Source organism: Gobio gobio (assembly GCF_949357685.1).
Source record: "Gobio gobio genome assembly, chromosome: 14".
NCBI lineage: Eukaryota > Metazoa > Chordata > Actinopteri > Cypriniformes > Gobionidae > Gobio > Gobio gobio.
In genome coordinates this window covers 43,989,971-44,017,724 of record NC_137107.1, presented here as the reverse complement: position 1 = coordinate 44,017,724, position 27,754 = coordinate 43,989,971, and the positions used below count along the sequence as shown (strand labels likewise).

Here is a 27,754-nt window from a genome sequence, read left to right as displayed (position 1 = left end):
CAAATGCTCATGCCAGGTTGAATTACAACTTAGAAATATTAAAAGCACTTTATGGTGGAATTGGCCTTTTAATGTAATTTCGACAATTCTTAAAGCTGTCATGTGGTGCAGAGGTTGACGCAGAGTTACAAAATCACAAGGAAACTGTCCAGGGCAAGAAGCAATTGCTATAGACGTTTATGCATATGAATCAACTCAACAAGGTTATTTTATTACGTTTTCCTCCTAGCTCCGATAGCACTGGCGCTAGATTTAGAATCAGCCTCAGTCCTGAGCCAGGATTGAAATTGGTCCTGGAGATATTGATTTGCTAAGTGCAGAACAAGTATTGACATTTAGCTCCTTCTTCAGCCGTGACCTCTTCATTATCTACTCGACTGCAGAATAGCATCTTCACATCCTCCTCTCTGTCTCTCTCTCTCTTACCTCTTAACATTAGCAGCTGAGTTTGCATTTCTCATCCTGGTCAATGTTTACAGGAAGTTGAAGAGCTGATGTCCACGTTATACTGATACTTTCAGGATACTGCTGTGCATGTAGGCTACTACAGCGAATTTTGGCATTCTGTCCTTGTCTGTAAGCTCGGAAACTGCTTGTGTACTGACTCTTCAGGGATAATAGTTTTTTCAAAAGATTTTTTCCCCCTAGTGAAATACTGTTTATATTAAACTGACTGATTGGTTTAGTAAAATTGGTATTTTTTTCTAATACATTCACTAATAGTTAACCCTCTGGGGTTCTTCATTTATGGGTCACACTCAGGACCTTCGGGTCAAAAATGACCCGGAGGGCGGGATTAAGATAAAAAAGATTTTAGTAAAATCAATTAAAATGATTTTTGTTCAAAATTTTTTGGTGTTTTGAGATAATTTTATTTTATGATTTATAATGAATATTTATGCAATAATTATGACCCTTTTTTCCCATTGAATATAATAAAAAATGTATATATATATATATACACGTCCCTGCGTTATATATATATTATTTTTTTAAATTTTTTTATTAAAGCTGTATTTCATTTTAGAGTCAAGCCTAGGCCTCATGAAAGCAATTTTTAAAATGAGATCGGTGCCATAGCACATTTTTATTGGATCTTGCGTTTTAGAAATTGTTTTTTAAAAATCGTAGCTTCATCGGAATGGTCCGAAACTTGGTGACTTTATTGGTACTTGGTATGTGAACACCCAAAAAATTGGGGACAGGATTTGAAAAGTCTAAGTGGTCTTAAATTTTTTTTTGTCACACTCAGGACCTTCGGGTCAAAAATTACCCCCCTAGGAAATGAATGGGAAATTAGTTTTTTTTTGTGCATACAATCTACAAATCAGCCAGGATGCAGAAAAAAAGAACTCAACAGTGAAGGGGTGAATCTCTAAAACATCAAGAGTGCAAAACAGACAAAAAACTCACACACACACACACACACACACACACACACACACACACACACACACACACACACACACACACACACACACACACACACACACACACACACACACACACACACACACACACTTATACACACAAAAACACACGCACGCACAAATGAACGCGTGCCATTCCAAAAGCTAATTGTGTTTTTGTGTGTGTGAGTTTTTTTGACAGTTTTTTTTACGACCACTTAGACTTTTCAAATCCTGTCCCCAATTTTTTTGGGTGTTAATATACCAAGTACCAATAAAGTCACCAAGTTTTGGACCATTCCGATGAAGCTACGATTTTTAAAAAAAAATGTATTTTAAAAAATTAGGGTCAGAAATTACCGTAGAGCCCCAGAGGGTTAAAAAGAAAAATCCTAAATACAGGTTTAGCTTTTTTTATTATGATTTTATAATATGTTTTAAGAAAGCAATGTCTTATCTCCCAAACGCCTGTAAATAATCAGGATTATTGCTTTTCTTCTAACCCAGCATATGTCTGATCTCTCTCTCTCTCTCTTGTGGATTTTACCAGTGTTTTAATCCATAAAGCATTGAAGCCAAAATGAGCACCAGTAAGATTAGTATCCAGAAACACGCAAAATAAGACCATTTGCAGGGTGAACATTTGCAACATCTGTCTTCAGTTTTAAATACTATACCGTTCAAAGTTTTGGGGTCAGTAAGATTTTTTTTATTCTGCATGGATGCATTAAATTGATCAAAAGTGACGTCATTTATAATGTTACAAAATATTTCTGTTTCAAATGAATGCTTTCTATTCATCAAAGTATCCTGATTAGAAATGTAGCACTATTTCCTCAAAATATTGCACAGCACAACTGTTTTCAACATTGATAATAATCATAAATGTTTCTTGAGCAGCAAATCCTCATATTATAATGATTTCTGAAGGATCATGTGACACTGAAGACTGGAGTAATGATGCTGAAAATTCATCTTTGATCACAGGAATAAATTACATTTGATAACATATTCAAATAGAAAACAGTTGTTTTAAAATTTTAATAATATTTCACAATTTTACTGTTTTTACTGATCAAATAAATGCAGCCTTGATCAGCACAATAATCTACTTTTTTAAAAAAACATGAAAAAAGTTTTACCAACCCTAAACTTTTGAATACTAATTACAAAAAACTGCATTATTCACTGTTTTCCTGAGTTTATTGTGATGTTTGTAACAGAGAGAAGGTCTAATACAGGACGTGTATAAACAATCTAGCTGGTTTCAAGATATCATAAGTCATACTTAAAAATGTATGAATGACTTTGCATTAGATAACAAAATAACAAACCAAACTACCTTTATTTTGAGGAAAGAAAGGACAAGTACACTTTTCAAGTTAATTCATTGCAAAAAAGGCAAACAATGTAAACTAGTGCAGCTTTTGTTTGCAGATGCCACTTGGTTTGATTCTAATGAATTAGACATTTTGAAGTGTCTAAATACTAGGGGTGTAACGGTACACAAAAATGACGGTTCGGTACGTTTTCGCAGCAGGGGTAAAAAAACAAACCATTGCTGGATTCGGAACGGCATTCTACTACTCAAACTACTTTTACCATATATTTCTCTGGCAGAAATAGTAAGAGTTGTATACCACTAGTATGCGGTTCTGAATCCAGCACGTTTTTTTATTTATGGACCCTTTTCACAGGTTTCTCAGAAGCGGACGACATAGTTGGGTAAACTCCTATAGCGGTGAATGAGAGACTACGTTAAATATATTTTTTGTGTCCCCGTTTGCTCAAATAGCAAAAGGAAAACTCCACTATTTTTGAAAATAGGCTCATTTTCCAACTCCCCTAGAGTTAAACAGTTGAGTTTTACCGTTTTCAAATCAATTGAGCCGATCTCCGGGTCTGGCGGTAGCACTTTTAGCATAGCTTAGCATAGATCATTGAATCTTATTAGACCGTTAGCATCTGTTAACCTGACGAAAAGATTTTTATGCAATGTTATCCACATTATATTTCATCTGCAACAGCATTGAGTACGTTTGTAATGATACGTTTGGCCATTCACTTTTAAACATATCATCATATTCAAAATGAGGGTAGTCTCCACATGAAATACCCACGACTGGTAGATCAACGTGCTACTATAATTCTCTCCGATACGGCAGGAAATTTAATTAAATTGAATGTGGAGGGTTTTAACTGTGCGTCCGAAAACCCTAGTCAGCTGACTCGTTGCCTCGCTGCCTTATCAGACAATGACTTATAAGGCAGCGTTTGTGCATGAAGGCACCTCACGGAACTAATTTCGGACAGACTTCTAAGGCAGTGTAACAGTTTAATGATCTACAGCAAAATAGAGAGAGCTTTGGTGACAACTAAACACATAATTAATTACTACATTAGAAATTATATCAAAAGTAGAAAATGTTGGTAAAAAAACAATTACGAACAAACTGACCAGCAAACGCAACTTTCGGACGCCATCTTTTTTTTTCAGCTCACAGAATGGAACGCACAGGATTGTGGGATATCAAAGGCAGCGAAGGATACATATATGCTGCCTTCAAAAATGGATCAGATGAAGGTCTCTCAGGAGACAGGAAGTGAAACTAGTTTCGGACGTGCCTTGATGCCTTCCTACTTTGAAATGTGTCCTCCGAAGGCAGCATTTTCCAGGTTTCGGCGACGGGATGCACTCTCTTGAAGCCAATACGGAAGTGCCTTAAACTGCAATTCATCGACTGGCCACTAGGTCCAGGCTCCAGAAGGGAGCAGAATCTCATTGAGCCCCATGTTAAAATGCCGAAATTTACAGCAGAAAAAAACATGTTTACAGTCTGGTACAAATAGTGGTTTCAGTCTATATATCTAATTTTGCCCTTCATGACAACTGTGAGGGTGGTGAATATTTTAAAAACACATTTGTTTACATTATATAAAGCCTTAAAGTCCTGCATAATTAAGGGCGTGGCCACTTTGAGTGACAGGTGGATAGCCGTTAGCTGTCTGTTAAGGCCAATTTATACTTCTGCGTCGAGTGCACGCAGAGGGTACGGCGTACCCTACGCATAGACGCGTTCGATAAGCCGTACGACGCGCACCTCTCCAAAAATGTAACTACGCGTCGCATTGACGCAGAGCGCAAGATCTGTGATTGGTCGGGTTGGTACCGACGCATTTCCCGCGTGTTATTTCCGGCATGTTCTTCTCTGGTTCTTCTGCGCCACCCGCCATTTTTAAATCCCGAATTACAGTGAACAACATGTCGAACGTGGATATGGATCAAGCGACCGAGCGTTTAATTGAGGAGGTGAGGAAATACAGCCATTTATACGACTCCTCTTCAGCCGATTATAAAGACTGCCAGGTGTCAGCGAATTCGTGGAGAGAGATTTCTTCCAACGTTGGTTTGGAGGTGGCTGAATGTTCACAGAATGTGTTCACAGGTCGCACGTACCATCTCCTCCTCCGATGCCTTCTCTCGTTTCTGCTTTTTAATTTGAGTAATTTCAATAAAAGTAACTTTTTTTCAATATCGATCAGCTCTAATTCCAACACGATCCGCTCTGTTTCATTCGCCATTTTTTTTCCCAGAAAGAGACAACACAGTGGAGCATAGAAACCCCATCACCCACTAGCGTTTTGGAGGTGTAATTGCAGAACAACGCAGAAACAACGCAGAAGTATAAATGCTCACGATGGCGTCGGCTACACGCGTAGCCTACGGCGTACACTACGGCGTACACTCGACGCAGAAGTATAAATTGGCCTTTAGTCATCGCGTCACCTCAGCTCCGCCCACGTCCCGCCTCTCCCATTTTCTGTTATCCGGGAGTGACGCGCAATGATGCAAGATGGCAACGGCCAGCTCGACCCTACTTTACGCTTCAAAACTTCTCTTCAAAATCCGATGGGTGACGTCCATATTTTTTTACAGTCTACGATTGGGACGCAGCAGCTGTATTTGTACAGTACACATGCGAAAGACTCTTACCGAAACTGTTAGGTAGGCCTACGTGTACCGTTACACCCCTACTCAATACGTTTGGCGCCACTGTAGTAGGCTACATGTACACTGCAGCTGATAATGATGGTATTTCTGTCATTGTAAACACTTGTTGTTTGCAGTATGCGAAGGGCTGTTCTGGACTTCATCTTGTTCATGTCACTTGTCTGTTCTGGAAGATTTCCAGTGACACTCCTATCAGCATACACAAAATTGCACATACTTTGATAAACCATCAATGAAAAACTCAAATAATCTTACAGTTCTGTGTGTGTTTGACATTTATTTGCTGCCTTGAACGAATAAATGAAACCTTAAACGTCCTGCCTCATTTTCTCACTAGTGGGCAACAGTTTTCCCGCCTCAAAGGAGAGGAGGTGGGCAACTGGAGCGGGCTCATTAGTTACCCCGATGATGGAGGGATGAAGCCGGCCAGAAATGGGAGGAAAAGGTACAAAACCGCACAGAAACCTCTCTACAACACCACCAACACTCTAGAGAGCCAGTGAGAGAGAAAGTGAGAGAGAATGCCACATAGTCAATGATCAGCCTCTTGCATGTCTGGACTGGAGACACATCTAATCCCATTAGCCAATCAGACGAGCAGAAATAACCAGCTGTGGCAACTAAAACCACTTTACCATTATCAGAGCGAATCAGAGGACCAGGACTAATTAGAGTTGCACAGCAGTAATCGCTTCAGGAAGTATTGGTCCCATTCGCTTTCTCCAAACCAGCCTGCTGTGAACTCAATCGCAACGAGTTAAGAACTTTGATTTGAAGTTAACATTTGAACATCTGAGAAAAAATAGACAACGGTGTAAGTCTGTGGTTTTTTCACAATGGAATACTAACTTACTGTATATTGCACAATATATACTGTATAGCTATGTCATAATACACATTTCAAACGGTAAAACATCTGGCTTATTCGTCATACGGGAAGGGGAAGGAAAAGTTGGGTGCACTGCATTGTGGGAAAAAGTATTCTATGCAATTAGCATGCCGAAATATAGCACGATTAGTATGCTTTTCTGAACAAAGCCACTGCACTTGAACGGGAACAGACTACTTATCCCATAAAGCATTGCAAATATTGTAGTTGAATCAGATTTTGGTGCCAATTTACCATAGGTCATTCATTTTAGGTAGAAAATACTATCTCATTTTGTTTGTAAACATTTATTAAATGACGTATCATTAAATAGGATATAAATGTTACACAGCCATGCATCTTGATTGCTGATTTGCAATAAAAGCCTTATATTACCTAATTTGATGATGCCAAGTTCAAATATATATAAAAAAACCTTTCCATTACATGCATTTTTCTCACAAAATAAGAATAAAGATTTTTCTACATATATATGTATCAACTTTTATGCACTTATCAAAATAAGAAAATCAGTTAAATGTCAAATGTTCAGTTATAATGGGTTTGTTTATTAAAAAGGTCTTAAATCAGAGCAGAAAGCATTACATTCAATGTTGAATGCATTGCAAACGTGCCTTCCTCAGTGTTTTTGTCCTGTTTTCCAATACAAATGTCTAAACATCTTTAAATCAAGGTACATTTACTTGAGATGCAAATGTAAAATGAAGTCTTGAATAATGAAGTTTATGCTTAAAACAACAACAAATACCTATCAATGAGTTATGAAAACTCCCCTCTGAATTCAGTTGATTTTTCAGAGCCCATTTTCAGATATTTGTTCTTGTTTTAATCATAAACTCAATTCATTTTGTTTCAGTTTCACAGAAAACAGTGTGATCAGCATTAAAGGAACACGCCGAATTCTTAGGGACTTTAGCGTATTCACCGTATCCCCTAGTGCAGTCATTCCCAAACTGTGGTCCGCGGACCACTAGTGGTCCGTGAGGGTACTGCAGGTGGTCCATGGAAAGGCAAAATAAAATAAAATAAAATAATATTTTTTTACCTTCATTTTACCAGGAAAATCCCATAAAAAATAAAAAGTAAAAAGAATATGTAGGCCTATATTGATATAACATTTGTATTTAATTGTCAAGTTATTGTGCGATTACAAAAATAGGCTAGTGGCGCTCGGCCGTGACTTTCAAGTTCAGTGCTGTTATGGATCGGTGGATAGCAACAGGTTCTTTGAAGAGAAAAGAGACAGAGGCAGAAGTTACAAAAAATTAAGAGATTGACAGTGAGTCGGATGCATCTATGAGCCAGAATAAATAAATTAAATATGTAGCAGCCGTTGTCTGCAGTAAACTTTCTTTTAACAAGCCTGTTGTACTGATGTGATGACTAGTTATAGTTTTGGTGCTAGTAAGCCTATTTAGAGGTGCGGAATAATTCAGGTAGGACTGTGTGTAGACATATTTTATTATGTGTGTTATGAGGTGGTCCGCAAAATTTTTTGATTACAAATAGTGGTCCACACACACAAAAAGTTTGAAAACCCCTGCCCTAGTGTTAGATAAGTCCATACATACGATTCTCATCTCTGTGTGTACCATAACTCTGTCTGACACACTCACAGCTAGCCTAGCTTAGCACAAAGACTGGAGGTAAATGGCTCCAGCTAGCCTACTGCTCAATACATGACAAAATAACGCCCACATTTTCCTATTTACAACTATACTCTCATTCTTGCGTAATGATCAAGGAACTTTGTGCCCTACCATGAGTGCAGCGGCGCAATGATATTACACAGCGCCTGAAAATAGGCTAACTTCCGTCAACATAACCAACGGGACAACCTGCTTGCACAGAGAGCATGCTGGGGACTATTTTCAGGCGCTGGGTAATATCATTGCAACGCTGCAGTCTTAGTACACGATGTAACTATACACATCACAAAATGTAAATAGGAAAATGTTGGCGTTATTTTGTCACTTATTGAGCAATAGGCTAGCTGGAGCCATTTACCTCCAGTCTTTGTGCTAAGCTAGGATAGCGGTGGGTGCGAGTTTATGGCACGCACGGAGATGAGAATGGTATGTTGGGACTTATCTAACTCTGTTGTATGGTGAATAAGTTGAAGTCCCAAAAAGTTGCCGTGTTCCTTTAAAAGTTATTTCCATATTCTAGTGGCTGTGAGTAGAGCAATTTAAGCTTCTTCTTATTTTAGTGATGGATATCAAGTTGTATTTTCAAACTCTGAAGTGTTCTCCCTAAACTTTTACATTTAGAGAACATATTGAGTTGCCTTCCATTTATTCCTTAAATTGTATTTACTTGGTCTTAAAAAGGTCTTAAATTGACCTCCAGAAACCCTGAGTATTTAAAATACACAATTTAACATTCTGCAAAGAAGGGGAAAAACATGTCAAAGAACTTTACATAAACACAAGTTTATAAACAGTCGCTGTTTGGATAGTAAAACACTCAAAGATGCAAAAAAATGTTAACCTTGATATCATGAATAGGGCTTAAAATAATGAGATGTAAAATTTGGTTGATAATTGGACGGATAAATGCAAAATTTCTTCACAAATGGTTGTCAAAAGCAAAACAAAATGCACATATTTTGTGAGAAAACAAAGCAGGCACTATTTTTGGAATCTGCACCCCAAAATGAGTAAGAAACAAGCATTGGGTTTCATTCAGCAAATATGATGCAGGGTGGTGTTATTTATAGTATTTTCATTAATATACTATAAAATTATATTATTTACAGGCGCACAAGGGGGCTAAAGGCTCACCGGGGTAAAAGGAGAGGCAGCTCACTGCAGAGCCAACGGGTGGAGCTTGACGTTCAGTGGATTTAATGGGTGGTGCTAGACAGTCCAACCACACCCTAACCCTACCCATAACCCATCACTAACATAACTCCACCCATTACGTCCACAGAGGGGGCGATGGACGTCATTTGGCTCTGCAGGGAGCACCACTTGGGTAAAAGGCGCATTTGACTTTATTCTCTTTTTAACCACTAGATGACACAAAAATTCAGCTCAGCACTTTTCTTAAAGGGATAGTTCCTTTGATTTACTCACCGTCAAGTCAAAAATATCCTGGCTCTTCTAAACTTTATAATGGCAGTGAATGGTAAATTAGAGTTTTTGAAGGTTAAAATGAATCCAAAATGAATCCATCCATTCATCATAAACGTACTTCACGCGGCTCCAGGGGGTTAATACAGGTCTTCTGAAGCAAAGTGATGCGTTTTTGTAAGAAAAATATCCATATTTAAAACTTTATAGCCTAAAATAACCTGCTTCTGGCAGATGACCGTATGAAAGTCGGCTTACGCCAAAAGAGTAACTTGTGACCCGACGCATAACACATTGACAAAACAAAACACCGGTCACGAATTAGAAGTCTAAAACTAGAAATGTTGCCCAGCCCTATTTGTTTGACCCGCAAGAGGCATCAAATCTTACGCTACTCCTACATCCTACGTCATACAACAGGTCACAAGTTACTTTTTAGCGACTTGAGTACAGTCATCTGCCCGAAAGCTAGATCATTTTACTTTATAACATGTTAAATCTGGATATTTTTCTTACAAAAACACATTGTTTTGCTTCAGAAGGCCTTTATTAACCCTCTGGAGCACTTTTATAACGGATGGATGCACTTTTTTGGGCTTCAAATTTTGGGCTCCCAATCACTGCCATTATAAAGCTTGGAAGAGCCAGGACATTTAAAAAATAAATAAAACTCTGATTGTATTCGTCTGAAAGAAGAATGTCATATACACCTAAGATGGCTTCAGGGTGAGTACATTTTCATTTTTGGGTGAACTATCCCTTTAAAAAATGATTTTGATGATGCACGTGGAAAGTTGTCTGATCCTTGATGCGATCGCGGACAACAACGGCAAGTTGATCCTGCGCTAATTTGATCTAATATTTAATGTTTTTTAAATGTTGTAGATTAAAAAGCAAATGAGAATCACTAAAATTATTTTGAGACAAAGTTCTTCTTGATTTTAAGTTTTGTTCAAGGTAATTAAAGCAACAGTTTTTCAATAACGGAAGAATGTAAGTGTATGGTATTTGGGGTAAAAAGCCATGACATGGTTAGAATTCGATTTTAATCACCATATTTATAACGAAACCATCATATTTCAAATAAAACTATATTAATAATTTAATATAATACAATGTTTTAATGTTACTACTGTAAATATATATTATGGGATCTTATTCAATGCTTTCATAATCTTGTATTGTTAAAATGAACATATTTTAATGACGGATATTTTGTTTGTCAAAGCACAAAACGTGATTATTTTGAACACGTATTAACTTAGTCATTATTAAAAACATATTATTTTACCTAAAGTATTTGTATCAATACTTTGTGCCTTTTGCCCCCCTCTCCACCTCATCCATTTATAAACATCAATGTTCAATAAAAACATATCTTTTTTCTGCAATCGTACACCATTGGCACATTTTCCTTAAGGTGCGCCTTTAGCCCCGTTGTGCCCTACAGTGCCTATTGAAATGGTCTTTGCTCCATGGAGAAAACGGATGGGATTTTTACCTGGGGAATCCTGCTGTTGTGCTCTTTTGTGGTTTTCAGGAACTGAAGGGTCATTGAACCACACGTTTAAACTCTAAACCTAATCCACTTGTATGCATCTTGACAGATGTGTCCGTCAGAGTTTTCAGCACTCTGAGGCTCAGAGCTCCGTAGTTATCACGCCGTGCCTAGCTGATATTCAGAAGAAAAAAAAAGAACAGAAAAGGTAGGCCACACTGATGGCATCTCCAGTTCACCTCCTTGCCAACCTTACGTCCCCCCTTGAGGATGTCTCTTCGTCTTTTCCATCTGGTCTGAGAGGTTTCCGACTGCTCATGCTCAGTGCTCGGCGCACCGCCGGTCCGTTTGTGCATGTTGTCTGCAACCTTCCATCCGCCCTCGACCTTTGACCTCCGACCCCCCATCACCCCCTTCCCCTCTGCCTGAGGATGGGAGGCCCTCCTTGTGTTCCTCTGGATGTCATGGGTCGCTGTTTCTATGTGTCCCATCATGCATTTCTTAACCCCCACCCCACCCCGCCCCCCTCACACACCTCACCTGTGTGTGTCATGAGCACACTTGAGTGTGTGTGTGTGCGTGTGTGTGTGTGTGCACGCAAACGGTTTGTGTAGTGGAGTGAGTGTGTGTGTCATGTGACTTGATTCCCGCTTGCACATTGCACTGCCTCTCTTTGACCTAAACAAGTATTTTTTTTGTTTTGTTTCTTACGGTTTTTCTTTTCATCAAAACGATCACAGAAGTTTGTAATGTGTCGTCGAGGGGTGTTTGACTGATCACACATAAGGTCGCTCATGATTACCCAGTGTGCACCTCTTCAGGCTACAGCACAGTCACATGTCATGACGTCACTCCAGTCAGAGATGTATGGAATCGCTAATTGTGTTTCTTTTTCTTCTGCCTTGCCTTCCATCGCTCTTTCACTTTATTTCTCTCTTTGTTATTTTATCATTGTTCTTCATTACAAACCATTGTTTTTTATTTTTCAATGTAACGCTGGTATAGTTAGCATTAAATAACATTTTATTTATTATTATTATTATTATTATTATTATTCAATGCTCAGCTTTTTATATTACAGTATAGTATTATTACTGCAAATAATAATAATATAATATTTATAATAATAATAATAATAATACAATTTAAATAATAATAATAATAATCAATATTATTATTATTGAATACTCAGCTCTTTATATTACAGTATAGTATTATTACTACAAATAATTAGGGCTGTCAAAAGATTAATCGCGATTAATCGCTTCCAAAATAAAAGTTTGTGTTTACATAATATATGTGTGTGTACTCTATTAATTATTATTTATATATAAATACACACACAAGCATGTATATATTTAAGAAAAAAATATTATTTTTATATATAAAACATTTATATTTATATATTATATATTATATAAATGTATATACAGTATATACATGCAAATATTTCTTAAATATATACATGAATGTGTGTGTATTTATATATAAATAATAATTAACAGAGTACACACACATATATTATGTAAACACAAACTTTTATTTTGGATGCGATTAATCGCGATTAATCTTTTGACAGCCCTACAAATAATAATATAATAATTATAATAATAATAATAATAATAATAATAATAGTTATTATTATTATCATTATTACTTTTTATTTTACTATAAAATAGTATTATTGCAATAGTAATAGAATAAAATAATATTAAAATAATACAATTTAAACAATCATAAAATCTAAATATTTTAAATATTAATAATAGTTATTACTATTATTAGTAATAAATATTAGTAATACAATAATAATAAAAATCTAAATATTTTGAATAATAACAATATTTATTATTTTTATTATTAAATACTCAAGTTTTTTTCAGTGCAAAAGTATTATTGCAATAGTGATAAAATAAAAGAATATTAAAATAATAAAATGTTAATATTTTGAAAAATAATAATAGTAATTACTATTTTTAGAAAATAATACAATTTAAATAATAATAAAATCTAAATATTTTGAATAATAATATTAATACTTATTAATAAATACTCAGCTTTTTATTTTACAGTGCAATAGTATTATTGCAATGGTGATATAATAAAATAATGAAATCATAATATTTAATAATAAAAATAATAATTTGAATAATAATAATAATACAAATGTTTTTGTTATTATAATGACTGTTATTATTAGCAGTATTAATACTATTTATTAATATTAATATTATAAGTCATATTGAATGGGGGGAGCATGTTTTCCCTTTTTACGCCCTTAGCTGATCACATGTCTGCTAATGCTAAGATACAACAGCGAAGACATGAGATCATGGAAAGTATATCCTCGTTTAGAACATGTTATTATAACAAAGAAGAAAATATAAAAAAAAAATGGTGCAGTGTTTGTAGACTTCTACATAAAGTAATGTGCATGTTAAAGTGATTTCAGACTGGCGTAATGGTGGTAGACAGATGTATGTGAGAGCCATTTTGGCTCTGATTTAATTTACAGTATCAGTAAGTGTTCTGCCGTAGCAGGCCGTCCACCATTACAGTTCATTTAAGCTCTGAGTATAGACGCCATGCCTGAGGCAAGACTGAAAATGGCAAGCAGAGACATATAATGAGAAAAACACACTCTATTTTACAGTTTATTCATTTAGTCCTTGTTTTTTTAATGCATATTTTCTGTATTTCTGTTTCACAACTAAGGTGAGGACTCATATTTCATCCATTCAACCCCTGCTGCCTCTTCACATTGTGGTGAAACTGTTATTTCTTTTATATTTCTCCTCAGAACATCAGAAAAGGCCATTTTAAGCTGAATGTGTCTTGCATATCAGAAGGAATTTCTTCACAGTGGCTTGTCAAGAATCCTCAAGGTTTTCTAATGGAATTCCTATTATAATTTGGAACCAATACAAATGGGATCAAAGAAGAATCCGGTTTTACACCACACACACTTAGGGAGCGCATACACATTTCTGTAATGGGTTCAAACAGTGAGTAAACAGTTCACGCCAGTGTTTTATGTTGCTTCATAAAAGACTCTATTGCAAAAGATCGTATTGCTAAGGTGCAGTGTGTGAATTTTAGTGGCATCTAGTGGTGAGGTTGTGAATTGCAACCACCAACCGCTCACTCCTCCCTTTCCAAGAACATAGAGAAGCTACGGTGGCCGACACAGGACAAAGATGTCATAGTCGGAGAGAGCAGAAAGTAACTAAGTAGAGAAGTTTGTCCGTTTAGGGCTACTGTAGAAACATGGTGGCGCAAAATGGCGACTTCACTGTAAGGGGACCCGCGGTGTATGTAGAGAGAAATGGCTCATTCTAAGGTAATAAAAACATAACGGTTCATTATGTAAGGTTTTTATACATTTTTATACATTGCATTTCTGTTAATAGATCCTCATAAATACTACACACTGCACCTTTAAGCCTGTTTTCAAGATTTACGAATTTCAATTCATATTAAAATTCAATCAAATTGATTCGAAAAATCATTATTCATATTCAGATTTAAGAATTTTGAATGAGTAAAAAAAAAATAGAGCTTAATAAAACATTACGTATAAATCTTAACCATATTTCTATTTATTTTTTTAAATTTGTGAATCACATAAACAAAATAGTCCATTCCCTTGTTCCATTAAGATTTTTTTAAGCTAATTTTTTATTCATAATATTAATTAAAAAAAACTAAAAAAAAAAAAAAAAAAAAATATATATATATATATATATATATACATATATATGTTTTTGGAAAACCATATATGAGTGAATTTTAAAAGTTTTAATTGATATAATTTGATTAGTAGACCTGGAAAACTTATGGACATACATATACATAAATAAATGTTTCACTTTTTATTATTATTATTTTTTTTTTTCAATTAACATATTTTGGAAATATGAGGGCATTTTAAATGTGGAATCCAGAAAAAATTATCAAATATTATAAATTAATACATTTAAATAAATAAAAGTATATAAAATATATAATGAAATATATAATATGAATATATAATATTATCACATTTTGATATAATTGTTTTACTTTAATATTACATTTTATAAATATAATATGAAAGAAATCTATAACAACTTAACAACTACAAAATATATTTAACAAAATATAATTAACATATTTTGGATATATGAAGGAATTTTAAGAGTGGAACCTGGAAACATTAATAAATTATAAATTAATACATTTAAATAAATGTTTTTTACAATTAACATTCATGTGCATATATATATATATATATATATATATATATATATATATATATATATATATATATATATATATATATATATATATATATATATATATATATATATATATATATATATATATATATATATATATATGTGTGTGTGTATGGAGAGAGAGAAAATATATAATATGAATATATAATTATATTTTGATATAATTATTTTACTTTAATATTATATTAAGTGTAAACCCTGCAGAATATTCAGTTATTGAAACTTCTGGAATTACAGAATTTAGTCATTTACTAGACAAATATTTAAATATTAAATTAAACTAATTAAAATTGCTAGTTTCTGTAAATAAAAAACGAATTTCTCATTACAGCAGAAGCACCAGAAATATCACGAGGCTTCATAATTGGGAGCTTTCAGAGTCAGGACGTTTGAGAAGCGCTGCTCTAAAGTGTTAATATGCAATACACATGCAATGTAAATAAATCAAATATATTATTTGTTTCTTAAAGGATTCATTTTCGATTCCGTTAGGACTGGTTCCAAGCTATGATAGGAACCCACTGGCATTCCCTCGGGATTGTTCGACAAGCCTGTAGAAATGCAAACGTCCAACAAGGATCCTCAGTTAGGCTGGAAGCCCATGGCAGTGTGTGCATGTGTTCAGGTGCAGGACAGGACGAGTGTTTGACTCTCTGTTTTCTGGCAGGTATCTGGAACGCTCCGATGGCTCTTTGGAGTTCAACTCCACTTCCTGCAAGGAACTACGGCAAGAAATCACAGATGTGAAAGTACTGACCATGTACGTTTCTCTCTCAGATGTCTGTACGTAGAGAGTAAGCCGTCCAGCGGGAGTCAGACATCCTGATGAATGTCTCATCTCAAAGGACAGACCTTGTAAAAAGAGCTTCTATTTAAAGAAATATAATATCTGAGCAAGAGCGCCGCTTCCTTTCCTTTCTTTAGTAGTGATTCTTAAGGAAACCGCACTCGTGCCATGGCTGTGTGTGATTGGCTTTCTGTGTGCGTGTGTTTTAGGGTGAAGACGTCAGAGCTGTTTGAGCGCTGGAGGAACCTGCAGGTGTGTAAGTGGGAGCAAAACAAGGAGGAGACGGATCATTTCAAGTGAGTCACACAAACACACGTCCACTTTTTCCTTTACCGCCATCTTCCCCGACTTCGTTCGACACAGTCTTAATGGGAGTTCTTTGTCAAAACAAAGGAATGATGTCATCTCTCTCGATGTCCAATAGGATTCTCTTGTTGTAACGAAGTGATGGTGATGTCATCTCTCCCCCTGTCCAATAGAATGTCTCTGTCCCGTTGCTGCAATGCCCCCTCCTTCCTGTTTACCACGAAGAGAAACACTCCCTCGGGCACTAAACTGCGTTACGAGGTGGACACGAGTGGAATCTTGCACATCAGCCCGGAGATTTTTAAAATGTTCCCTGATGTGAGTGAGTGAGCGTAGCGTTAAATCACCTTTAAAGTGCTTGTCTTTGACCGCATGAGCTCGGAAGAGCGGAAAACACCAATGATTCCAATTGGAATTTCATCATCATTTAGAACCAATCCTACTTGGAATGTTCTTATTAGATTCCTTTTTTCGGGTTTTGGCATCAAAAAGAAAAGAAACTCTATTTCCTTTTTTAGTTGCAAGACATTATTCCAATATAATAGAATTGGTGTTCATAATGTATGTTATAATGCTTTATACATTTTCATATATAATTGTAACCGAGTTCAAATTTGCTGATTTTTTAGATATTGTTTGTCAATATGTTTTATAACTGTAGTTACGGGTAATAATGAGATCATGCGATGCATCATAAGACAGGCATGATTCATTCAAAAACTTTTATAATGCATTATATATAAAGGCTTTAAAGGGATAGTTCACCAAAAATTTAAATTAGCCCATGGTTTACTCACCCTCAAGTCATCCCAGGTGTATATGACATTCTTCTTTCAGACGAATAAAATCTGAGTTATATTAAAAAAGTCCATGCTCTTCCAAGCTTTATAATGGCAGTAATAGTTGCTCTGTTTTTGAAGGCCATAAAAGTGCATCTATCCAATCCATCATATAACTGCTCCACACGGCTCTGTGGGGTTAATAAAGGCCTTCTGAAGCGAAGCGATGCGTTTGTGTAAGAAAAATATCCATATTTAAAACTTTATAAAGTAAAGTTCCAGCCGATCGCCTTCCGTGGAAAAGTGTTGAAAGTGCCTTCTCCCCCAATTGACCTATCGGTAAGCCACGCCCCTCGAACGCAGATGAGCCAATGGCAGTTGAGTATCAGTTGCGCTGGGACCGGAACTCAGACTTCTTTAGGTTTCAGCGCCATAGAGAAACATTGGAAAATCGGTTTGATGGTGTTTAAAATGGTCAAACGATGTGCCTGGGGCACTTTAACACTGATTCCAGGTATTTTGCGAGGATTTTCTGGTGGTCATACTCTCATTAAGTTACAATTAAAGTTACAGAGTCCCTGCTAACATACAAACCCAAATAACTAACTGTTCTCACGTCATGTAAAGTTAACAAAAAACGTTTTGTTTTTGTATATATTTCTTATATTTCTGTGAGTTTAGATATGTTTAAGGTCTACATTATCTGTCTTACTAAGGAGGACTCTTATTTTGATGGGTGTTATAGTCTACAGGTAGTGAAAGCGAGAGCTAGCAGTTTATCGGGGTTGTTTTGCAGATACAAAGTTTACAGTATAGCACCCCCCGAGAAGGCACACGGTCTGTATATGTTTGTTTACTGTTAGTTGTATGAGTGTTTTTGTATAATTTGCTGAGTATGTTAATGATAATGCAACGGAGAGAGAGAGTTTGTGAATGAGACGTTAATGCGCACTTCTGCTTTGTTTGTTCAGCTCTTACGGTGATTTTTTTGGAGTGAAAAACTTCATAAACCATCAGTAAAGTTTGGCCATCAATCGGACAGGGTCCGCTACATTCTTTGTCCAAAAACATCTTGGGATAAGGTTTTCACACTGACAGCTGTCGTTGTAAGACAGTTAGCAACTCTGTTTGTTTGTCCGAGTTAGCAACAGTAACTAAGGGGGGCGGGGCTTACCGATAGGTCAATTCAAGATGCGTACGCGACGTCTGACGAGCATACCGGGTACCGTTAGTCTTTCGATCGGCAGAGGCACTTTCAACACCTTCTCCATAATCTGAATACGGAAGGCGATCGGCCGAAACTTCACTTTATAAAGTCTTAAATATGGATATTTTTCTTACACAAATGCATCGATTCGCTTCAGATGGCCTTTATTCCCCCCAGAGCCGTGGGGAGCAGTTATATGACGGACAGATGCATTTTTTATGGACTTCAAAAACAGAGCAACAAATACTGCCATTATAAAGCTTGGAAGAGCCAGGACATTTTTTAATATAACTTTGTCGATTTTATTCGTCTGATATAAGAATGCCATATACACCTAGGATGACTTAAGGGCGAGTAAACCATGGGCTACTTTTAATTTTTAGGTGAACTATCGCTTGAAGTGTTAACAAGTTGCACAAACAAGAATCCAATCAGGATACCAAATTCTGATTCACATATGACTAATTATTTGATTAATAAAAGATGAAGATATTAAATAGGAATCCTGAGGACATTCCAATCGGATTGTTTGAAGTGCAGGAGAAGAGAAGAGATTCTATCTGCCTACATGAGATCTTTTCACACACACAGATGTCATTTTTCTTCAGAACTGAATCTCCTGCATGAGGCTGCCACACCCTGCCTAACATTACGAATCAAACATCTTATAAGTATCAAGGCAAGCGTTACCTAGCAACCTCTGCAGTGATCACACCCTAGAAACTCAATGCCTGCAACAGTTGCCAAGCAACCATCTCCAAGCAATCATCCCTGTAATCCCATTTCGGTTCCTCCTGTCCTGTTTCTGAATGTATTCTCTGCTCTGACTGCAGGACATGCCCTATTCCAAATCCCAGTTTAAGAAATGTGCCGTCATCGGGAACGGCGGGATCATCAAAAACAGCAAGTGTGGACGAGAGATTGATGCAGCTGACTTTGTCTTCCGGTAAAATGCAGAAGCGTTGTGTGTGTGTGTGTGTTTATACATCATGGGAATATTTAAGGACATCTGGTAAATCTCATCACGTTCAATCTCTCTTTCAGATGTAATATTCCTCCTATCTCAGATACGTACAGTGAAGATGTGGGGACTAAGACCGATCTTGTGACAATAAATCCCAGCATTATAACTGAGAGGTACACACACACACACACACACACACACACACACACACACACACACACACACACACACACACACACACACACACACACACACACACACACACACACACACACACACACACACACACACACACACACACACACACACACACACACACACACACACACACACACAGATCACAAAATCTATGTGATCTAGTTACTGTTCACAAGTAAAATGTACACATACATTTAATATATTCAATATAGGATTAAATATATTACATAATAAATAAGATTAAATATTATATAATAAATTCCAATGTCTAGGTGAAGTATAGTGAAATGTACAGGTAGGTGGAATTCCTGCTAGGCATTGCTGCCGGTCGCACCTCCTCCGGTGCCCATGGGTCAGCTGCAGGGTCATCAGCCAGGAACCACCGTTCACGAACGTTTCGCTCCTTTAATCCTGGAACGACTCCTGGTGGCGGAGCAATGACAGGGACGTCTCCCTGTCACCCCCTGCAGCTGATAGGTGTTACCCTCTGCGGCTGTTGTCGGGGTTAGTTGTTCTTTCCCCAGCTCTTGTCTTTCCTCCTCAGCCAGAGCCAAAAGCTTCCCTTCTCTGCCTCCTCCGCCAGCTCTTTGGTTGCCTTCTTTAGGTTCCCTCCGGTCACTGTAAAATCCAACAGTTGTTCTTACTAAGACTTTTTTAGTAAACTTTACTTAATGTCCAATAATTTGTTGACCTTACTTAAAACAAGTAAGTAATCTGAACTATTTGCATGCTATGCCTTCGTTACTTAGAAAACTCAAGTAAACATTACTTGACTGGTTTGAGTACCATTTTGCCAAAGCAAAAAAACAAGCGGGTGGACGGGCGGACGGGCAAAGTGTTTTTGAGGCGGGGCAATTTTTTCTAGACTTATCACTCATTTCCTCCACTTCTTCTCACCATAATTGTGATTAGTGTTCCCTTTGGTTGGACACTTGGAACTTCATTCATATTATAGTAATTAACTTCCTATTAATGCAGCAATGCAACAAGAAATTTATTTCAAAACAAGGGAAGTTATATATATATATATATGTATGTATGTATGTATGTATGTATATATATATATATATGTATGTATGTATGTATATATATATATATATATATATATGTATATATATATATATATATATATATATATATATATATGTATATATATATATATATATATATGTATATGTATATATATATATATATATATATATATATATGTATATATATATATATATATATATATGTATATATATATATATATATATGTATGTATATATATATATGTATGTATATATATATATATATATATATATATATATATATATATATATATATATGTATATATATATATATATATATATATATATATATATATATATGTATATATATATATATATATATATATATATATATATATATATATATTTAATATTTGTCCATTAATGATATAGAACATAACTATTTTTCATGTCAAATAATGACCTTTTTAACATTTTTTTTGCTAATATTTATGGCATAACCTTTTAATTGAGTTGATATAATCCCTCTATGTTTGTCGCAATATCATTTGACCATGCTCGAGTGTGTCACACACACACTTCAACATTCAGCATGCAAAACACAACAATGGTAACAAGGATTTTTTTATTATTTTTATTTTTTTTTTATTATTAATACGACCTTTACTATTTTACTTGCTGTCATTATTGGGGTTATACTGACAAAATACAAATAGTAAAATAAAGCCAAAAATAGTAAAACGAAGCAATTAATTTATTCATGCCACAATGCACTCTGGGAGTACACTTCCTCAGATCCCAGATAGAATTAAGTTGACAAAACTTAAACGGTTTAAGTAAGAACAACTTAATGCAATTAAGTAATACTTACTTAATTGAATTAAGGCAACAAGTTTGCACAATTTAATTAAGTAAACTGAACTAATTCATTTTTACAGTGATACGTCCCTCAGAAGGCGTGTGGTTGACAGCCCCGTGTAGAGCCAGCCTCTTGGCACTCAGCAGCCAGCTCTGAGTACTTGGCCATTTTGCGTTCGTAGGCGGCCTCCATGCCCCCCTCCGCTGGCATTGTGAGCTCAATGAGGAGCACAGACTTTGCCTTGGTAGACCAAACCACTATGTCAGGGCGGAAAGATGTAGCAGTGATCTCTACCGGGAAACGGAGCTGTCTGTCGAGGTCCACTCTCATGTTCCACTCCTGGTCCAGGGAAAACGGCCTAGATATTTCTCTTGGCCTGATTTTTCTTCTCCCCCCGTCTTCCGTGACGAAGCTGATGTGGTTGTGGTTCTCTGCTGATGGTACCCCTTTGCCATCTATAGCGTCCTTGGGAAAGCGCAATCTTACAGCCTGACAAGATGTGCTGGAGGCTTGCGTTAGAGGTATTGCAGAGTGTGCAGCCTTCCTCACTCCCAAACCACTGGTGAAGGTTGCGAGGACAGGGAAGCATGTCGTAGGTTGAGCGAATGAGGAAGCTGAGTCTTGCCTGCGGGATCTTCCACAGGTCTGCCCAGGTGATGTTTCGGTTGACAACTCCCTCCCAGGTTGTCCAGCTTCCCTGTCGGCCCTGTGACACAGCCTTGATCTTGTAGCGATCTTCCTCCATTCTTGTCACCTCCGACACCACCATCTTCTTCCTCTCCTTGTTATTAGCCTTAGACCAGAAGCGTGGCGCTTCTCCCCACCCTAGCCCTGCTCTACCTGCCTGGACTCTGCCGACAATCTCTTGATGTTGCAGACGACTGATGGCTTGGTCAACCTCAGTCTGGGCATTCCACTTCCGGCCTGTCAGAACCTTGGGGTTCGCGTTCCTTACAGCCTGGTCAGCAGACTCTCTCAACTCGAGGACAAGCCTGGTCTTTTCCTGCTTGTAACCCAAAGTGATTGATTGAAATGGCAGCTGGAGGATGTTCCTTCCAAAGAGGCCAGTTTCAGAAAGGCACCGTGGCAACCTCAACCACTTTCGGATGAAAGCGTTGGCTTTTGCATCCATCTTACTTGCAGTGGATGAGGGGATCACACTCATTTTCAGTGGCCACATCACCCTCCTTTAGAGTGTAAATTGGTAGCACCAGACCTTGTACTTCCCTGGGAGTTGGCTTTGATCGATCTTTGCCAGGCCTTCTGAGCGCTGTTTCATCACGGTTCTCCCCATCTGTTTGTCCATAAGCTCTGCCGTGTACTGCCTCCCCAGGCTTTTAATGGGTTTCTCAGAGAGGAGTGGGATATTCTCTCCCCCTACAGTATATATATATATATATATATATATATATATATATATATATATATATATATATATATATATATATATATATATATATATATATATATATATATATATATATATATATATATATATATATATATATATATATATATATATATATATATATATATATATATATATATATATATATATATATATATTGCATGTATGTATATAACATACATAGATACACACACACACACACACACACACACACTCACCAGCCACTTAATATAATACTTTTTCTTTTAAATTGGTACTTAATGATAATATATAATACAAAATATATTTAATTAATTATTAATATTATTGTATTGCATTGTAAGTATTATTTAAATATATAATATAAATATAATATATAATATAAATATATTTTTAAGAATTATTATTAATACTTATGATTCCTGTTACTTTTATATAATATGTTTTACTATAATACTTTCATTAAAAGTAATTCATTAATTAATAAATTTATTTATTTTTTATTTATTTAAATCCACACAACATAAAGCACAACAAGTATTGACATGATGAATATAAATACTTAACAATTTAGATAATTTATATACTGTACATATTTAGCATTACATTCATTTACAGTAAAGAATGTGGGGATAAAATATGTTTAATAATAATAATCATGAAAAGAATGTCACTACAGAAATCTTAATGGAATTTCTTCATTTTCTTTAATTACTATATTACTATATATATATATATATATATATATATATATATATATATATATATATATATATATATATATATATATATATATATGTATATATATATATATATATATATATATATATGTATATGTATATATATATATATATATATATATATATATATATATATATATATGTATATATATGTATATATATATATATATGTATATATATATATATATATATATATATATATATATATATATATATATATATATATATATATATATATATATATATATATAGCAGGTTTATTGGGCTGCTGTCGCTTTATGATCCATTATTACACTGTTACACATGCGTTTTCTTTCTCAACTGTTTACATTCACTTAAAACATAACTGACTGAGTTTACTTGAATACTCGCCAAGAATGGCATTTTGACATTATTAGTGTGTATTTGACTGTTGAAGTGCAATAAGCAGCTAAAAAGGACTCAATTTAGTACTGAGAGGTGGTTTTATATGCCGCACTTTGGGTGTGCAAATGAGTAAAATTATGTGCACTGCAGGAAAAGACCAGGCTTGTCCTCGAGTTGAGAGAGTCTGCTGACCAGGCTGTAAGGAACGCGAACCCCAAGGTTCTGACAGGCCGGAAGTGGGATGCCCAGACTGAGGTTGACCAATTAGAATTTGATTCATAGTTGCTCTGTTTTTGAAGTCCATAAAAAGTGCATCTGTCCGTCATATAACTGCTCCACGCGGCTCCGGGGTGTTAATAAAGGCCTTCTGAAGCGAATCAACGCGTTTGTGTAAGAAAAATATCCATATTTAAAACTTTATCGAGTAAAGTTTCGGCCGACCGCCTTCCCTGTTCAATTTATGGAAAAATTGTTGAAAGTTCCCCTGCCGAACGAAAGACTAACGCGACCAGGTCCGCTCGTCATGACGTCACGTAAGCATCTTGAGTTTCACTGTCAACATTCAACACTTTTCCAAGGAAATCCATCGGCTGGAACTCTACTTGATAAAGTTTTAAATATGAATATTTTTCTTACACAAACGCATCGATTCGCTTCAGAAGGCCTTTATTAACACACCGGAGCCGTGTGGAGCAGTTATATGACGGACAGATGCACTTTTTATGGACTTCCAAAACAGAGCAACTATGAATCAAATTCTAATTCTTGGATTGGCCTGGACTTTTGTAATATACCTCAGATTTTATTCATCTGAAGGAAGAATGTTATATACACCTAGGATGACTTGAGGGTGAGGAAATTATGGGCTAATTTTCATTTTTGGGTGAACTATCCCTTTAATGTCAAGCCCTGAATGCAACCATTGAGACACTAACTCTCTCTCTCTTTGCACCAGGTTTCAAAAGTTGGAGAAATGGAGGAAGCCGTTTTACGACGTTCTCCGGAATTACGAGAACTCTTCGGTGGTTTTGCCGGCGTTTTATAACACGCGGAACACCGATGTGTCATTCCGTGTGAAGTACATGCTGGACGACTACGAGTCCAACCGTGGCGTGTTCTTCTTCCACCCGCAATACCTACTGAACGTGCAGCGCTTCTGGGCCGTGCAGGGCGTGCGCGCCAAACGCCTCAGCAGCGGCCTGATGCTGGTCACCGCCGCCATGGAGTTATGCGAAGAGGTGCATCTCTACGGCTTCTGGGCGTTTCCCATGAACCCCTCCGGGATCTTCATAACACACCATTACTATGACAACGTCAAGCCCCGCCCCGGCTTCCACGCCATGCCGTACGAGATCTTCAACTTCATGCACATGCACGCTCGAGGCATCCTGCACGTGCACACGGGACCCTGCAGGTGAAACAGACTCTGATTGGTTCGTTTTGCAGAGCTCCTCCCATTTACTGCCGCTACGGAACTCAGACTTGCGCATGTGCACTTGCGTGTGTAAATCGCTGCCTTGAAGGCCAGGCGTTTTATTACTACGTGTTTTTACAAAATCATGTCGGGACGGTTGCGAAATGGTACGTGTTTCCTGTGTGGTGATTTCCTGTAGTTGTGTCGTATTTGTGTATCCGAGCAGATATCACGTTTGAAACTTTGTGAAGAGGCTTCATGCGGCAAACAATATAGCGACAGATGATGACGTAAAACAGAATATTTTATTTTTATGATTTCTGTTTGTGCAGAGTAGCCCCGCCCACAGTGGAATGTCATTGGTCCAAAATCCCAGTTCACTCAGTTGTAAATTAAACCTCAAATATATTCTGATCGGTTGAGTTTGTGTCACGTTGCACCTGGTTAAGACACACCTAACACTGTTTTAAGAGCAAGTTTAACATTCAATAATAACATGACGTTGAACATTTCAGTTGTATAATGGTGAATGCTTGTACATGTTTAACGCATAGGTTCTGAAGATGTATGATAATTTACAAATGAAGTAACACACTTGTTTATGTTTAGGAATGTTTTTACAGTCCATTGGTTTTTCTCTCTCACACACACACACACGCACAATCTGTGATTGAGGTTTTAGCGTCTTTTAAATCGACTGATCTTGTTCATAATACTGAACTTTATATACTTTTGTTTCTTTCGTATATGATATTGTGATAACAGTGTGACCTTATCACTTTACCAAGAAATCAACTTTTTAATATTTGCGGTTTGATTCGATCCTGATTTCATGAAACTTGAAGACATCTTAAAGACACCTATCTATCTATCTACACTATATTGCCACAAGTATTGGGACACCCCTACACATCATTGAATTCAGGTGTTCCAATCACTTCCACGGCCACAGGTGTCAGATGCTTCTACAAACATTTGTGAAAGAATGGATCGCTCTCAGGAGCTCAGTGAACTCAAGCGTGGTACAGTGAGAGGTTGCCACCTGTGCAATAAATCCATTTGTGAAATTTCCACACTACTAAATATTCCACGGTCAACTGTTAGTGGTGTGATAACAAAATGGAAGCAATTGGGAACAGCAGCAACTGAGGTGCTGAGGCGCTTCTCTGTCTGGCAATCCGATGGACGAGTTTGTGTTTCACGGTTGCCAGGAGAAAGGTGCTTGCCTGGCTGTATTGTGCCAAGTGTAAAGTTTAGTGGAGGGGGGATTATGGTGTTGGGTTGTTTTTTAGGGCTTGGGGTTGGCCCCTTACTTCCAGTGAAAGGAACTCTTAATGCTTCAGCACACCAAGACATTTTGGACAATTTCATGCTCCCAACTTTGTGAGAACAGTTTGGGGATGGCTCCTTCCTGTTCCAACATGACTGCGCACCAGTGCACAATGTCTCGGTCCATAAAGACATGGATGAGCGAGTTTGGTGTGGAGGAACTTGACTGGCCTGCACAGAGTCCTGACCTCAACGCGATAGAACAACTTTGGGATGAATTAGAGCGGAGACTGAGAGCCAGGCCTTCTCGTCCAACATCAGTGCCTGACCTCACAAATGCCCATAAACACACTCCTAAACCTTGTGGAAAGCCTTCCCAGAAGAGTTGAAGCTGTTATAGCTGCAAAGGGTGGGCCAACTCCATATTAAACCCTACGGATTAAGAATGGGATCTCATTAAAGTTCATCTGCATGTCAAAACTTTTGGCAATATAGTGTATCATCTATCTGTTTATCTGTTTATCTGTCTGTCTATCTATCTATCTATCTATCTATCTATCTATCTATCTATCTATCTATCTATCTATCTATCTATCTATCTATCTATCTATCTATCTATCTATCTATCTATCTATCTATCTATCTATCTATCTATCTATCTATCTATCTATCTATCTATCTATCTATCTATCTATCTATCTATCTATCTATCCATCCATCTATCTATCTATCTATCATCTATCTATCATCTATCTATCTATCTATCTAGTCTGTCTGTCACCACTGGTTTCTTAAACTGCACAAATATCTGTTATTCTATTTTTACTTTTTATTATTTATTATTATTTTTTTCCCCATATTTATCATGCATCTTGTCGTCAGTTAACCTATACCATTGGTTTTGTAAAACAGATGTACAGTTATTTGACAAACCAATAAAGTACACAGATCTGCTTCTCTTTAAAGTGAATTCTGTGGTGTTTTTATATGATTTGTAAAAAGTCTCTCTCTCTCTCTCTCTCTCTCTCTCTCTCTCTCTCTCTCTCTCTCTCTCTCTCTCTCTCTCTCTCTCTCTCTCTCTCTCTCTCTCTCTCTCTCTCTCTCTCTCTCTCTCTCTCTCAGATATCCAGGGTTGGTGTCGGATGTTGATCCAGTAGTAAATAATTGATCAGTTTCAGAGGTTAATCAGTGTTAATCAGACAATAGTTTGATTTCTCTGGAGGTCTCCTCCTTTACCTACACACACACACACACACACACACACACACACACACACGCACGCACGCACACACACACACACACACACACA

At 36.5% G+C, this 27,754-nt stretch overlaps 1 protein-coding gene across 2 annotated transcripts in view; it reads left to right on the top strand.

The window, feature by feature from the left end:
- Positions 1–27,407, top strand: part of st8sia5 (ST8 alpha-N-acetyl-neuraminide alpha-2,8-sialyltransferase 5) — a 32,613-nt gene extending 5,206 nt beyond the window's left edge. Inside the window, exons 2-8 of one of the 2 annotated variants that reach the window (XM_079835040.1) lie at positions 5,759–5,866; positions 15,827–15,919; positions 16,156–16,242; positions 16,426–16,570; positions 19,072–19,184; positions 19,283–19,375; positions 24,718–27,407. In XM_079835040.1, coding sequence (XP_079691166.1) covers positions 5,759–5,866; positions 15,827–15,919; positions 16,156–16,242; positions 16,426–16,570; positions 19,072–19,184; positions 19,283–19,375; positions 24,718–25,180 — 1,102 coding nt within the window. In that variant the 3' untranslated portion in view covers positions 25,181–27,407. The remainder of the gene's footprint in view (positions 1–5,758; positions 5,867–15,826; positions 15,920–16,155; positions 16,243–16,425; positions 16,571–19,071; positions 19,185–19,282; positions 19,376–24,717) is intronic. The other variant, XM_079835041.1, reaches the window with a different exon arrangement.
- Positions 27,408–27,754: the final 347 nt, after the last annotated feature.